At 39.9% G+C, this 16,260-nt stretch overlaps 1 protein-coding gene across 1 annotated transcript in view; it reads left to right on the plus strand.

Annotated features, from left to right (window-relative positions):
- nup205 (nucleoporin 205) overlaps positions 1-16,260 on the plus strand; it is a 109,399-nt gene that overhangs the window by 23,316 nt on the left and 69,823 nt on the right. The window contains exons 9-15 of the mRNA XM_043708929.1: positions 514-630; positions 1,792-1,929; positions 2,241-2,391; positions 8,479-8,684; positions 13,045-13,227; positions 13,354-13,404; positions 15,947-16,156. Of these exons, the coding sequence (XP_043564864.1) occupies positions 514-630; positions 1,792-1,929; positions 2,241-2,391; positions 8,479-8,684; positions 13,045-13,227; positions 13,354-13,404; positions 15,947-16,156 (1,056 nt within the window). The remainder of the gene's footprint in view (positions 1-513; positions 631-1,791; positions 1,930-2,240; positions 2,392-8,478; positions 8,685-13,044; positions 13,228-13,353; positions 13,405-15,946; positions 16,157-16,260) is intronic.

Consider the following 16,260-nt stretch of genomic DNA (forward strand, 5'->3'; position numbering starts at 1 on the left):
GAGGAATTAATCTAGTTTGACAGGTTGAGAAGGAATAGGGAACGTTATTTTTAATGGAATAAGTTTGGGTTCAGACTGGATGTCAAGCCGTTCTATTTTCTTTGAGCAGATAGGAATAAACTTTTGTGTTGTTGCTTGCTAATGTGGTATGTGCTGAATCTCTGTATGCTTAACAGAGAGAGCTGGGCTACAACTTGGTCCGGTGCAGAGGCTCTATTATATGAATTAACATTTGTATCTGTGAGAGAGAGATGAATTTTGAGTTTCTTCCCCCTTTTTCTAGTCCTGTCTGTTCTTGCTCTGGTCGTTTTGCCTCACCCAGGAGATAACATTGTTGTGCCAGGCAAGAGAAAGTGCTAAATCTCTGTTCCCTGGCCATTGCGTGTGGCAGGCTTTGCACAGCTGCTGGTCTTTTGCTTCCCATCAATTTTGTAAGATAAATTGAGCAAAGACAACACCAGTGAGACTATTAACTTTCACTTCTCTTTGCAATCTAACCTACTGTATTAACAGGTTAAACAACTGCGGAACCGTGCAGATGAAGATGCCCGAATTATCCATATGAGTCTGCAGGTGGGCACTGAGCCACCTTCCACAGTACGCCGTGACCTCGAGCACTTAATGCTGTTGGTAAGATGAAACTTGATACCACCCTGAACTTTGACTTGGAATGAACAGGCACCAAACTGGTACCTCAGTGAACGGCAACAACAACATGCATTTTTGCATTGTAGCATCTTTAGCATTGTAAAACAAAACAGTTGTCAGTAGTTCCATCAAAGATTGAACTAGATCCACATCAGTACACATTAAGATAAGTGACAAAAAGCTTGGTCAAAGAGGTGCATTTGAAGGCGTGTCTTCACAGACAACAGTGAGATTTAAGGAATCTCAGAATTAAGGTGCAAACATGAGCACAAAATGAGGCAGCTTAAGAACACATCAATTGGTGTTGTTTTAAAAGAAAAAATACTCCAGATGCTGTAGATCTGGACTAAAAGCAGAAAGTGCTTTATGACTTGTTAGTATGAAGAAAAATCATGTTGGACTTGAACTTTAACTTCTTTCCTGTGTTCCTGGATCTGCTGTATTTTCCCAGCGCTTCCTTTTTATAATAGTCATTATGATTTGATTGGTTCCTTCCAATGATTGTTTTTGACGCTGTATGTATGAAAACTGAGCCAGGTTGTGCTCCCCCACAGAGTCTGATAGCGTTTTGGGAAAAAAGAAGAACGAAGGGCTGTGTGTGTGCCAACTTATGGAGCGAAAGGATTGATAGGAAGAAAAATTGAAGAGCAGTTTTTAATCTGTTTATGACTTGGTGAACATTCCTGAAACCAGAACAACTTCGCTTTTTAATTTCTGCTGCTAACTTGTATTGAATGTTGAGTGCAGGGAAGATTTCCCCAAATTTACAAAGCAGACTTTGCATTTTAAATGGGTGAATACATATGACCATTTTGCAGATTGAGTGTGTTGTATCAACGCATGCTGGCCCACTCTTCTACAAGTAGATCACTGAGGGCCTCCAGTGGCAGAAAGTAAGTTGTGCTTTATGAGAATAGATAACTAGCGAAAGGGTCTGCATTCTTGAAAACCATTCAATCCATGTGCACATTTTGGAGGTTCACCAAGTTGTTGAGATCATGTAGTGGATTTGAAACTGCATATTTGAAGTGGTTATACATATAGTTTTGATGCTTATGTTGATTTCTATGATGCCTTATCACATCTCAACCTCTCAAATAAGTTAATTGAGATATAATTTTTATGTGATTCAACTTTTGACAGATTGGAGAGTTGTACCAGAAGGATCCCTTCAGACTAGAGCTCGCCCTTGAATATTGGTGTCCATCAGAACCAGTTCAAACTACAAGCATGACTGGTTCATTCTCCGGTTTGACCCGCCATAGGCCCCCACAACGCCAGGTATGTTTCCAGTGATTTCAACCAAGCTGCACAACTGAGATCATAGACCTTTGCTGGCTCAAGGTCGAAGGGCTTTGGATCATGAGTGAGGTGATCTGAAATAGCCAAATTAAACGGGAAAACATGTTTCAGGGACTGTTGTCTATTCCTGTTCCAGTATACTGATTTCAGCAATATACCTAAGTGTTTTGCTGAGCTTTTTGTTATTGCAACTTCAACTTAGTTGGGTGTCTTCAGTTTAGTAGCTGTCAGCTTGTAGCTGACAAATCTGTCCTTTTGGAAAAAGCCTTTAATTTCTTTTTACTTTGCAGGTTGTTCTGTCCAAGTTTGTGAGGCAGATGGGAGACATGCTACCCCCATCTCTGTACTTGCCCTATCTTCAGATGCTACGTGGACTAGCCAATGGACCACACTGTGCACACTACTGCTTCAGTCTGCTCAAAGTCAATGGCAGCAGTCATGGTGAGTTTTTTCCTGTGCAAATGCAAGCTGTACCATTATTAAACTTGAAATCATTTAATCTCTTTAATATTAAAAGACATGAAAATTCATTTGAAGTGTCCTTGATGTTCAGAATTGAGTAACGATGGTACATGAAAATGAATTCAAAAGGCAGGGATATGCATTGCCAGTAATAATGGATAAACGTGTTACTCAGTGTTGCATATTATCTTGCGGCTAGATTTGATATCTGACCTGATGTCAGGTTTGTACCAGTTGGCCTTTGTACCAAGGAAAAATCAGCGAGTGTTTTCCTTGACTACTAGTATAGCTTCTTTTTTTTGTCATTTACTTGTTCACGAGATGTGGGTATTGCTGGCTGGCCAGGTTTTCTTTCCATCTCTGATTGCTTTTGAAGATACTGGTAAGCTCCCACCTTAAATCACTGCAGTCTATGTGGTTAAGAGGACACAGTGCAGTTAGGAAAGGAGTGCCAAGATTTTGACCCAGTGACCGCTGAGGAACTTTTCCTCTGGTCAGTGACTTAATCAGATATTGTGGATGTAAAAATAATTGGGAAAACAGCTGTACAGAAGAGTCATTGAGTCATAGAGATGTACAGCACGGAAACAGACCCTTCGGTCCAAATCGTCCATGCTGACCAGATATCCCAACCCAATCTAGTCCCGCTGCCAGCACTCGGCCATATCCCTCCATACCTTTCTTCTTCTTATACCTATCCAGATGCCTTTTAAATGTTGCAATTGTACTAGCCTACACCACCACCTCTGGCAGTTCATTCCATATACGCACCAACCTCTGCTTGAAAGTTGCCAGTTAAGTCTCTTTTATATAATACCCCCCTCCCCCACCCTTAAACATTTGCCATCTAGTTCTGGACTCCCCCACTCCAGGGAAAAGACTTTGTCTATTTATCCTATCCATACCCCTTGTGATTTTATAAACCTCAGTAAGGTCACCCTTCAGCCTCCAATGATCCAGGGAAAACAGCCCTGGTCTATTCAGCCACTCCATATAGTGGCTCAAATCCTCCAACCCTGGCAATATCCGTGTAAATCTTTTCTGAACCCTTTCAAGTTCCGCAACATCCTTCCGATAGGAAGGAGACAAGAACTGCACGCAATATTCCAAAAGTGGCCTTACCAATGTCCTGTACAGCTGCAACATGACCTCCCAATTCCTTTACTCAATGCTCTGACCAATAAAGGAAAGCATAACAAACGCCTTCTTCACTATTCTATCTAGCTGCGACTCTACTTTCAAGGAGCTTTGAATCTGCACTCCAAGGTCTCTTTGTTCAGCAACACTCCCCAGGACCTTACCATTAAGTGTATAAGTCCTGCTAATACTTTCTGTCCCAAAATGCAGCACCTCGCATTTATCTAAATTAAATTCCATCTGCCACTTCTCAGCCCATTGGCCCATCTGATCAAGATCCCATTGTCATCTGAGGTAACCCTCTTCACTGTCCACTACACGTCCAATGTTGGCGTCATCTGCAAACTTACTAGCTATAGCTCTTATGTTCACGTCACTTGAGTGAATATTTAGTGAGTTCAGGGTAAAGATCCACAGTCAAACAGTCCACAGACTGTCAGCGTCTAATTTCACATGGGAGTGCTGGAGTTATTCCAATAAAAACACATTTCCCAATGGGGGAGACAGGTCTGCATTTTTCATTTTTTAAAAGCAGCACTCATGTTTTGTGCATTGTATTCGCAAAGAATAGTTGCAACACGCAAACTATTGCTTGTGTCAAGATTAATACTGACACTCCACGCAAAGCTCTTTGAATTGCCCAGTGAATAGTCAGGAGTAGGGAGAGGACATCCATGCCTGGTGACCCCAGGTTTAAACTCTAGTGGATGATGAGCTTCTTGATTGCAACTGGAGCTTCATATTTGGTTCTGTGCCTCTGGGCTTTGGGTAGAAAGCACTAAGATTTGAAAACTCTGATTAGAAAATGAAAACATTAGGTGCACCTGATGTAGAGATGGGGCCACAGTAAAGAATAGATAACAATACAGGCATAGAATGTGAGCAAGAAAAAGAATAATAGTAGGCAAAGATGTTCTTCAACTCATGGGTCAGTCGAGTGCACAGAAGCCTCTAAGGCTGATACAAACAATATTTATCTATTCAGGTGTTTTCATTAAAACAGAGAAAAGACCCAAAACTAAGTTTATTTTTTGAACAAAGGGAGAGAACGTGCACACCAGATAGAGAATCCCATGTGGCTTGTAGATGAGTGAGATGTGTACCACTGTTTTCCAGAAATTTACAACTTGAAGTGCAAATGTGCAAGCTTCTGCATGGAGAATTGATGTCAAGTTTGAAGGGGCTGGTTTATCAAGCACGACTACATTACTCACAGGATGGACATAATACAAACTGGCTCATGCAGCAAAAAGTTTTTAATTCCCAAGTGAGACCCTTTATAAAAGAGGGGTCAGGTGACCACTAGGTTTCAAGCTACATCTTTAGCAAAGTTTATCTGTGAAGCTTAGGACTCTTCCATGCACTGAGGGATTCATAATTCCAGGCTTCACCTTTTCACTTAGTCAGAATGCTATGCTCAACATTTCACGTGCCTGCTAAACTAATGAGCAGCAAAATACAAAAATGCCAGGAGCAGAAGGGGAATTCAGAATTCAATGTGCTGAGTCCAGCTAAAGTACCAAGAAACATGCATAACATATGACATTTAGGGTGGATTGCTTTATTTTGGTGTGGTTGCCCCAAACTCTGATTTGCATAGAGCACTGCAGTTTATTTTTCAGTTAATGCAAGAGCTGTGGCAAATAGCAAAATTTGCTGCACAATTATCGCAGTCTTTAGGAAGGGTGTGATAGCATTATTCACGAGTATGAACATCTGAACTATTCGTGTCTGCCGTTTCGGTCCACTACTTAAACCTCGATATACCCATCTCCTTCCACAAAGGCAAAATTCCTAAAACTATGTTTTAGAGCAATTGTAGATACATTTCCATATTGGGCTGAGTCTACAGTAAAAATTCACATTTCAATAAGCATGTAATTAGCTAAAGTTCAAAAACTATGTAGCAAACTACCTGTGAAAAGGGAACATGTAGTTAAATAGAAGATAGCTTGTTCACTTTTTACGTGTACTATTTAATTCAGTGCCACTTAGATATCAGAAAAATATAAAAATGCAAAACGAAAATATGTGGAGAAGTTAGAATTAAGTCCATATGGATGTTTCTTTTGGAAACTATTGTCATTAGTACTCTTTCCCAAGAACATGTTAAAGCTTTGGAAACCAGGCAAATCCACAAGGAACAAAACCAGGAGAACAGTGTAGTAGATATAATGAAAAAGCAATTTGTGTGTGTATTTTAATATGGTAAAACAAAATACATGTTGGAAACAACAACACACCATTGTAACCCTGCTCATGAATGGTGTCACAAGACCTACATTGAACTGAACAGTTTAAAATCAAATCAGCTGTAGAGGTGCAGCACACCCACAGTACCACCCTGGACTGTCACCTCGACAAGACCTTTGACTCTTTAGAATGGGATTTTAATCAATTATATTCTAAGTCAGGTACAAGGAATGCTGTCACTGAGCTAAATGTATTAAATCTAAAGCTAAGGAAACCCAAATAGACAAACAAGTTCCATTATCTGCATATATACCTCATAAAATAACAAATATAAATGTGGCATTCTTTACATACGGAAAAACATTACAATCAACAATGTTTGAATTTGGTCCAACTTCTCAGCTGATCAAAACGTGTGCAGGATAGATTTATTGATGCAGACTAAAATTTAATGAAGCTTGTGGCAAGTGACATGAATAGTAAAATATAAAAGTCAATGTAATTATCCACTAGACATTATTTACAGTGAAACCCAAAAGCAGCAAAAGTAAAGCGAGACACTTAAACGAGTATGAGTATCAAGTGATTAATTGAAGTATAAAAAATATTCTTTACTATAACAAATTATTTTTAATGGATTTTTCTACAGTGCTTACAATGCACCTGGAATTTCATCAGAAATCACACAAGGCCTTCAAAAAGACAGCCCATGATAAAAAGAGCAACTTTAAATTTGTGAATGAAAATCAAGCACTATTATCACATTTGTGCCCTTGGGCCATTTCATAGCAATGAGTAGTTTTTTTTTAATATACAAATGCAGCAGCACATGAGCACAGCAAAATCTAAATGAGGCTCGTAACCTTTCTTTGGCTGATATCAGAAGGGATGGCTATTGACCCTGGTCTCAGAAAAACTTCACTGCTTATCAAATTGTGCCAGAGTTTTATTAAAAGTATACATCCATGCAGCAGACAGAGGCTTAGTTGAAATCCTTATCGAAATGATGATATCTCTGACAATGTCGCATCACCGGATACTGCACTGAAATATCAGCCGAAATTGTGTCCTGGAAGCTCTTGGAGCAAGAACTGACAACAGCAGGAGCAAAGTCAAGATGGCATTGTTATACAGCTCAGTCATCAAAATAAACTCCCGTGTTAAGGCTGTTCAGTTTAAAGATTTGCAAGTGGGTTTAGGAGATATATTTAAGACCTTAAAGTGATAGAAGTGATAAATTCTTTCCATCTGCTTAACTTATTTTGGATTTAAAACAATAGAAGAATTAAAAGGGTATAATATATAAAGTGATTAGAAATATAAAGAAGGTACGCTCACCCTGAATAATTGAAACCTTGAAAAGGCAATTTAACACTGTTTGGGGACTAATTTTCAGCATTATGGGGAGGAAACTGAGGCATGGGGCTAAATTGGAAAGCTTGTTCCAAGACCTGGCACAGGCATAATGGGCTCAGTGACCGGCCACTTTTGTACTTTTACATTCAGTGGTTATTTATTTAGTTGATGTTCTTGACTCAAACGTATTAAACACTTACTTTCCCACATCACTAAATGTCTGTGGTTATTTTGTTTATTAAATACTTTGTTTGCAGATTGTCCTAACTCTCAGATTACTTAAAATCTTTCCTATTTTTCCTTCAGAAATCTGCTAATTACAACTGACCAGTCAAATTCTGACCATGGTAGTTAATATTTATTAAGGGTTCCACTCACAGTTGCTAGAAATTCTCAGTTCAGGAATTTAGCTGTTGAGAGAGAACCAAACTTGATATTTGACATTGATCTCTCATCAGAACTGGAAAGTGGTTGATTTGAAAAGTTCAAGGTGGGTCAAATCGGATGGCACGGTAGCTCAGTGGTTAGCACTGTTGCCTTGCTGCACTAGGGACCTGAGTTTGATTCCACCCGAAGGTGTCTGTCTGTTTGCATGTTTTCCTCATGTCAGCACGGGTTTTCTCCCACAGTTCAAAGGTGTGCATGTTAGGTTGATTCACCATGGTAAAAATGCAAGATTATGGGGAGAGGGGGGGTTGGGTCTGGGTGGAATGTTTTTTAGATGCTGAGTCCAAACTCGATTGGCAGAATGGCCTGCTTCCAGACTGTAGGGATTTCATGATTCTATGAAAAGGTTAAAGGGGAACCAAGTTCAAAAAAGGGCTGTCTTTGATCAGGAAAGCCAGACTGATTAAATGTCAAATGTATGATGGTGCAACGCTAAAGGAGAATGGAACAAGAAAAGAAACCAAAGATAGTTCTATCAGATGCTGCCCAAGAAAAGGGTATCGTGGCTATGAGTTGAAATTATTAAAATTTTGATCCAGAAGACTCCAAAGCAGAGAGATGGAATGCCTTTTCTCAGGCTCTTATGAACTGTTTATTTGAAGAGAGTAGGCATCAGAGGACAGAGTTTCTGAGCAGGTGAAGAATTAAAATGACAGAATATTGGAAATTTGGGGTCAAGCCTGTGGACTTGGGGTGCTTGCTTTGTGAAACAATCTATAGTAGATCTCCTCATTGTGAAACCAGCTATGTTATGGGCAGCAAATATAGTGTAATCATTTGAAAGAAGTACAAATAAATTGTTTTGCTGATGAGGAATGTCTTGAATCTATGGAGTCACAACCTCGTATATTGAGGGACAGTTGGATGATGAAGAAAAAGGAAGAGTTCAAATGACATTTTTTAAGATTAAATCTTCGTTGTTGTTCCTTGCAGTAGAGAATATCCAGGTAGTCGGAGGCAACCCTGTATCATGGGAACATTTCTTCCACTCACTGATGCTGTACCATGAGCACCTAAGAAGAGATATTCCAAGCACAGACACCATTCAGTACAGACACATGCCTTTGAGAGGCATAACACAACGTGAAATGGATGGCCTCATCGCCTTCCTTCAACTTACAGGCAGCATCGTCAAATGGGTAATGTACCTTGTCCTTGATATCTCCCATCGAGAGCAATGAAAACCAATTTCTTTCTTTCTTCTTTGGATCAGATGCAGTCTGGCCATTATTTTTCTCCACCCATCCCAGTGATTAATGAAAAACAGGCCACAGGTAGCTGCCTGTCCTTGGTAAGGTCAATTATCTCAGTGCAGATTGGGCCCAGCTTTTCACTGACCAAGCCATCCTGTTGGCTTGACAGTTTCTTAATCTGTGTTCACAAAATGTGATACTGAACTAATTCACAAAAACACATAAAAAAGACCATTTTGATGCTGACAACAGTAATAATATACTAGTATAAGAAAACAACTTATTCATGATAAAAAGCTGTGAAACATTCTGTGCTAATTTTAGTATTATACCTAGTTCTGTTTTCTACTTTATCTTGCTACAAGTGAACTCTGATTCTCTGTGCTTGTTCAGAGAAATTTATACAATGTTTATAAATTCAGTTCTACTTTTGGATCCTGGAGATGCAGCCCAACGTTGTTCAAAAGTGGGTTCCAAATGACTGTAAACCAGTTCCATACTGGTTTAAAGCAAGTTCAAGTTCCACGGGTGAAATGCTTGCATTTAGCTCATTAATGTGCCTAACAATGTGACTCTACACCATTGACACAAGTCACCAGTAATGAGGTGCAAGTCGCATCGAAACTTGCATCTGCCAATAATTTTATAATCCATTGATTTTGCTGTGTCTGGGTATTTAATGTGAAAAATGTCAGCTGATTTAATTGTAGCTTCAGCAAGCACAAGCAGTACAAGTGTGCTTTGCTTGTAAAATCTAACTGATTTGAGAATAGTGTGTTAGTAAGGGAAAATTTGCAATTACATTGCATGAAGTAGGTAATGAAAAAACTTGTACTTGCTTTCATGGGATGAAGACACCACTTGGGTTTCGTAGTAATCTATACCACTCAAGTAGGCTCCCTCTTGTATTCACTAGCTGAAGGTTTCTTGGAAGCAAACCGTATTAAAGGAAGTAATTTGGATTGTTGTATCTTTACAATCTCCTTGAAAGAGCTATCCAGTTAATTTAACTCCCCTGTTCTACCCACATAACTGTCTGGCTTTTCAGTTTTCTTTTCATTCATTCATGGGATGTACACTGGCGGAGGTGGTAGTGACTGCCACCTTGAGCCTCTGCAGGCCTTTGGATTCGTAGGCACCCACTGTGCTGATGAGAAGAGAGTTTCAGGATTTTGACCCAGCAACAGTAAAGAAATAGTTCTAATCAGAATGGTGAGTGGCTGGAGGGCAGCCTGCAGGTCATGTGATAGTGTTGTAGTGTTTCCATACATCTGTAGCTGTTGCTCTTCTCCATTGTAGATTATGTGGGATTGAGAAGTGCTTTTGGAGGAGCTTTGGTAAGTTACAGCAGTGCATCTTGTGGATGGTGTGCACTAGCTGTACATCAGTTTTTTTTTAATGAGCTCGTGGGATGTCAGCATCACCTGCGTTGTGGGTTGGCCAGTATTTGTTGCTTTACCAAGTTGCTCTTGAGAATGGTTGATGAGATATGGTTAAAAGAATGAATGTTGACCGTCATGGATTGGATGCTCTTTGAGCAGAATGCTTTGTCCTGGATAGTGTCCAGCTGCTTCAGTGTTGATGGAGCCGCACGTGGGCAGTATTTTATCACTTTCCTTATTTATGCCTTGTAAATAGTGAACGGGTTTTAGGGAGGTAGGAAGTAAGTTACGTGCTGTGGAATTCCGTCCTTTTGCAGCTAGCAATTTATGTGACTATTCAATTTCAATCTTTGTTCAGTGGTAACCTCTCAGGTTTATTCAGCAATGGTACAGCACGGAGGATGGTGAGGTTCTGTTGCTGGAGGTCGCAATGTTTGGCACTTGTGTGCCATCAATGTTGCTTGCCACTTGTCGACCCAAACCTGGATTTTGTCCAGGAAGTGCTGCATTTATACATGGACTACTTAAGTATCTGAGGAATTGCAAATGGCATTGTGCAGTCATCAGCAAATATTCCCAATCTGACCTTACAGTGGAGGGAAGGTAATTGAAGAAGTAGATGAATTGTTGGGCCTAGGACATCACTCTGAGGAATTCCCACAAAGATGTCCTGCAACTGAGATGAATGACTTCAGTCGCAGCAGCCATCTCACTTTGTGGTAAGCATGACTCCAGCCAGCAGTGGATGTTTTCCCCACTTCTCATTGAGGCCGGTTTTGCTGGTATCTTTGATGTCACACTCAGTCAAATGTTAGCTTAATGCCAATAACAGTCACTTGCACCTCATCTCTGGAACTTAGCTCCTTTTTTGTTCATGTTGCGACCAAGGTTGTAAAGGTGGCGTTGGTGGACTCCAAAATTGAGCATCAGTGAGCAAGTAATTACTGAGCAAATGTCACTTGATTGCAGTGTTGATGGTCACTTTCCATCAATTTGATTTTAAGTAGACTGGTCTTGTTGGATTCATCCTGCTTTAACGCAGAGGGCATACCAAGGCAATTTTCCACATTCCTAGGTAGATGCCATTGTTGTACTATTCAGAGTATTTGATTTGTTGTTATTTTTATTTCATGACTTTTTTTGTCAAATTTTCAGCTTGGAACTGAGAGCTCAAGATGACTTTTGGACCACGGATAACAGCTTGTGCTAAAAGGAATACAGACCAAATAGGCTTTTTTTTTTATTTGAGGGGTCAGGCCTGGAAGGTGATAATAATTTGGTTTCTAATCAGCAGGCTCCGCAGACACTTTGTCAAGTGTGAAGAGTTTAAACAGGAGCAGCAACTGACTACTATCAAAGTCAGTACCTGAGATTTGGTTCAAGCAAATCTGGAGAAGACCTTGAGCTTAAGTAGATGGCAGATGTTGAATGGTAACTGGGACCTTAGGTATGAGATGTTTGTCAGGGAATGGCCAGAGTTTGAATCTGGTTTGGAGTATGTTTTCTGGGAAAATGAATTTTGCTATTAATGCTACAGCAAGAAGATTTGAAAGTTCCCTGCCTAACTTCCCATCAGCAGCTCTTTGAAGCTCAGAGAATAGAAAACTGAGTTAGAAGCATTATTGCTTTTGTCTGGGTGACTGAAAAGCTGACTTTGATTGACATCTTCAAAAAATCAACAGCAAAACTATCAGCAATGCATATGTGGAAACCACTTTTTTTCATGTTTAAAACACAAACTGGTGTCTGGAATTGAGTATTCACAAATTCTTATTACGAACCATTGGGCTCAATTTTGAGCATCTTTGAAGGCTTTCATTTTACTGTGTTGTGAATGCAAAGGAAGAAAGGTCAATTTAATTCATTTGCTTGTCTCTGTCAAAACTAAAATGGCTTGGTTAGGAATATGACATGTTCTCGAGCACGTGACTTCAGACCCATTGCTGCAGTGTTGTCAGGACCCAAGGCTTTTGCTGTATTCAGTGCCTTAAGCCACTTTCTTGGTACCACAAAGAGTGAATTGAATTGGTTGAAGACTGGTGTCTGTAATGTCAGAGATCTCCAGAGGAAGACGAGATGGAGCATCCATTTGGAACTTCTGGCTGAAGTTGGAAGCAAAAAGACTTCATTTATTGCTCATGCAGAAATGGCTGCTGGTCTGTATTTTTTCCAGTACTAAAGTAGGAAAATAAAAAATGAACTTTATGGTGTGAAGCACTGAGAGCTGTGGTCCAGAGTGTGATTTCTGTTCTCCTGTTGGCTGAGCTATCAGAGTAGCTCTGGAAAGAACCATCATTGGCCTCAGCCTCCCAGTTCTGATGTCACTTCCATGCTGTGTGCACCTGTGTTGGTCAAGACTCACATCAAGCTTGGCTCAAAATCCCTCTATTGTATCGTCAGTTAAAACTTGCAATTTAGCCTTGCACTTGAATAATCATCATATGAGGATGACTGGTATCTGACTGGTCTCTAGCAGTTTCTTAGGGGAGTGGGTCTGGATAGGGGAGGAGAGCCATAGTATACAAAGGCCCTTCTGATGCTTAAATTGCTTTACTTTGGGGGCAATTCAGAAGCAGAGGTTAATATTCTGAAGATATGGGGCCAAATCCCATCAGAGAAGCTGCTGAAATTTGAATTCAGGTAATTGGGAATAGAAAATTGGTCTTTTTAATAGTCGACATGAATCTATCACTGATCATTAAAAACCATCTGTCTCGTTAATGAGCTTCAAGGAAGAAAATCTGTTGTCCTTCCCTGGTCTGGCTTGCATATGACTTCATACCCACAGCAGAGTGGTTGGTTCTTAACTGCCCTCTGAAATGGCCTAGCAAGCCACTCAGTTCAAGGCTACTTAAAGACAGTCAGCAAATGATGCTTGGGACCTATTAAAGAATAATTATACTTTAACAAATTGTATCTTCCAGAGTGAGAATGCGCGTCTGGCTTTGTGTGAGCATCCACAGTGGACACCTATAATTGTTATGCTGGGCTTGATCCAATGCAGCATCCCACCAGGACTAAAAGCTGAAATACTGAAGACGCTGGCAGCATTTGGCAAATCACCAGAGATTGCTGCTTCACTTTGGCAATCACTGGAATATACGCAGGTAGGTAACACTGAAAAAGTATTGAATTTGGGAATAACTCATCAAGGTGTTGAGAAGATCTGGGCTTCAACACTGAAGAGGCAGTGAATTTGAACTGAGACCATTTGTATTGTTTTCATCTTTCAGATGTTGCAGACAGTTAGAAGTCCGAGTCAGAGACAAGACACTGGAATTGAGGTAAGTAATCCATTATATAACAAAGACGAATGAAAAAGTAGTTTCTCAGGTTGAATCTTATAAGTTCCTGGGGCGACTTGAAAGGAAGGATTTTGGAAGGATGTTTTCTCTTGTAGGAGAATCTAGTATGAGGAGCCATTGTCTTGTAGGGTTACCCATTTAAAGCAAGATGTTTTTTTTTCCTTCGCCTCTATCTCTAAAAGGGCAGTGGAAATCGAGTTTTTTTTTGAACAGAGGTAGATTTTTGATGAGCAAGCAGATAATCAAAGCATCTGTGAGAGGCGGAGCAGGTTGGAAAGGCTGAGTGGCCTCCAACTATCCCTGATTCAGATGCTATTGGCCTAGTTTTTTTTCCTCTCCTGGTCACAGCACACATGATTAAAATCTTTCAGCCAGTTGCTTGTGCAGATGCAGGGGAATCCGTGTCACAGGACTCTCCTGCTAATCGGATGCTGCCTGACCTGCTGTGCTTTTCCAGCGCCACACTTTTTGACCCATGTCACAGGCTGACCAGCATATCCACCACTAAATTAGGCAGTGATCTGTGAATCCTGCAAAGACTTCAGTTTGTGTGGATCAATTACTGCACTTGTACTTCGATTCTCATCATAGTGATTGGAATTGATCAGTAGGTGCCATTACGTCCCATTACAAAGTGCACATTATGTTGTTTCTTGTAGGTGTTTGGGCATTGTATTAGATTGTTTTGATGCCTGACCTTAATGTTCTTGGAAGATATGTGGGGCTTAGTTTTCAAATTGGGGCTGGGAGCACACCAAAATGATTTCATAAATGAGCCCCTGTGGAACTGCATCACTCGTCAGATATTACTTAGATATGTAACTGCATTAATTGGACCATAGGTCATTTTAGTGCCAAATTAGAGCCGAAAGCATTGCTAAGTATAAAAGTACCCAAACGATCAAATGAGAAGTAATATGCACAGTCTGGGGCAAAAAGAGGCACATCCTGATTTTCCTCATTTATTTCTCCCCATGTTGAGCTGCTCAGCCTTGTGCTCACTTTCAAATTCACCCAGTGCCAGACTTAAAATTCTGTACTCACCCTCCCAGCCCATTAACAAACAGTTTAGAAGGCGCTTAACTGGAGTAATTGGGTTTCTGACTCCTTCCCATCCTTGCTTTGAAAATTGAAGTCTCCTGGAATTTGGGATTCACTGCTTTCAGAGAACGTGATATTTAAATTACGTGCACCTATTGCTGATCCCTTCCGTAACTAAAACTTATGGGTTTTAATGTTGATTGCTGTCGTATCTCTTGTAAGAATTGTAGCTACATTTTGGATGATTAGTGTATGAAGTAAAAATAGATGATGCAACAATGATTTCGGATGAATTGTAAAATTGGCACAGAGGTTCAAAAGGTTCAAATGGTTTGGGGCTTTTACATTGAGACTTAGGAGATAATTTTGAGTCATGTTGATTATGTGGAAACTAGTTAGAATTTACACTAAGTCTATTGTTTGTATTTAAAATTGGTCAGTGTGATAAATTGTTTATTCTTTAAACCACCAGAGATGTACAGATGTGATTGGCAGTGTGATGTAATTTTTTTAATGTATTACCAAATTGTAGAATCTCTCATCTGTGTCCTTGTCACCTCGGAACTGTGTGAATCCAATTCCCATCAAACCTGCTGTTTCCCAGCTGTAAAATTCAGGTCATTCAAAACTCTGCAGTCTGAATTGTGTGCAATAATAAATCTTCACATTCATTGGTATTGCTGAAGTGCCAGGCAATGACATGCATTTCTGACACAAGACAATGTAACCATCTCTCCTTGAAATTCAACACCATTATCATCACTGAATATCAGCCCTCCTCAAAAACACCAAAAACAAAATGACATCAAAATCATTATCATTAACCAGAATTTCAAGTGAACCAGACTAGCCACATAAGTATTGAGGATGTCATTGATTCTCTTCCAACTTTGCGTTTACCGAAAACTATGATCCTCTGACTGGCTTGTTATGCATCATTTCTTCCTTGTCCCGATCATTAGCAATAATATCTTGAATGATCTCGGCCCTATTCTTTGGAATGTGTACTCTGCAGCCTCTTGGTTTTGCTCTGCTCATTTAAGGTCTCCTTCAAATTAATCACTTTGATCACCATTGTGCTCAACCTTCCTAATATGTTTTTGCAGATCGTTATCTCATTTTTGTCAGATTTAGTTTTTGTGTAGCTGCTTGAGATTTTTTTTGTGTGACTGAAGATACCACCCCCTTAGATGCAAGTTTTTGTTTTTGCTTCATAATTGGCAAAAGAATGAAGTGAGTGTGAGTTATGATCTGGAGTGAACTACCTGGTAAGGGTGGGAATTTTCAAAAGGAAATTGGAAATACTCCTGAAAACAATAATTTGATGAAGTAATTGAGATGGGGTGTGGAAATAAGTCAATACATTGTCCCAAGATTCTGGACAGTTAATGAGGCATGTGATTGTCATCATGTTATATGATTTTAACTTTTTGAGTTTAATTTCAGATGGTCACATTCTCTCATTTTCTTTTCTCCTCAGGTGGAGTTGAATGAAATTGAATCTCGCAGTGAAGAGTATCCTCTCACCAGAGCATTTTGCTGTCTGATAAGTACGCTGGTCGAAAGTTCTTTCCCCACAAACCTTGGAGCAGGACTTCGTCCTCCTGGGTTTGACCCATATCTTCAGTTCCTTAGGGACTCTGTGTTTCTTCGCTTTCCAACCAGAGCGTATAGAAGAGCTGCAGAAAAAGTGAGAAATAGCCTCAGTTCTTTTAGAAGCAATATTGATTCTTTTTGTTTTATGTATGTTCTTCTACTGAACCCTGTAGTGCAGCACAGCAGACATGGACTTTG

This window comes from Chiloscyllium plagiosum, chromosome 19, assembly GCF_004010195.1.
Source record: "Chiloscyllium plagiosum isolate BGI_BamShark_2017 chromosome 19, ASM401019v2, whole genome shotgun sequence".
NCBI classification, from domain to species: Eukaryota; Metazoa; Chordata; class Chondrichthyes; order Orectolobiformes; family Hemiscylliidae; genus Chiloscyllium; species Chiloscyllium plagiosum.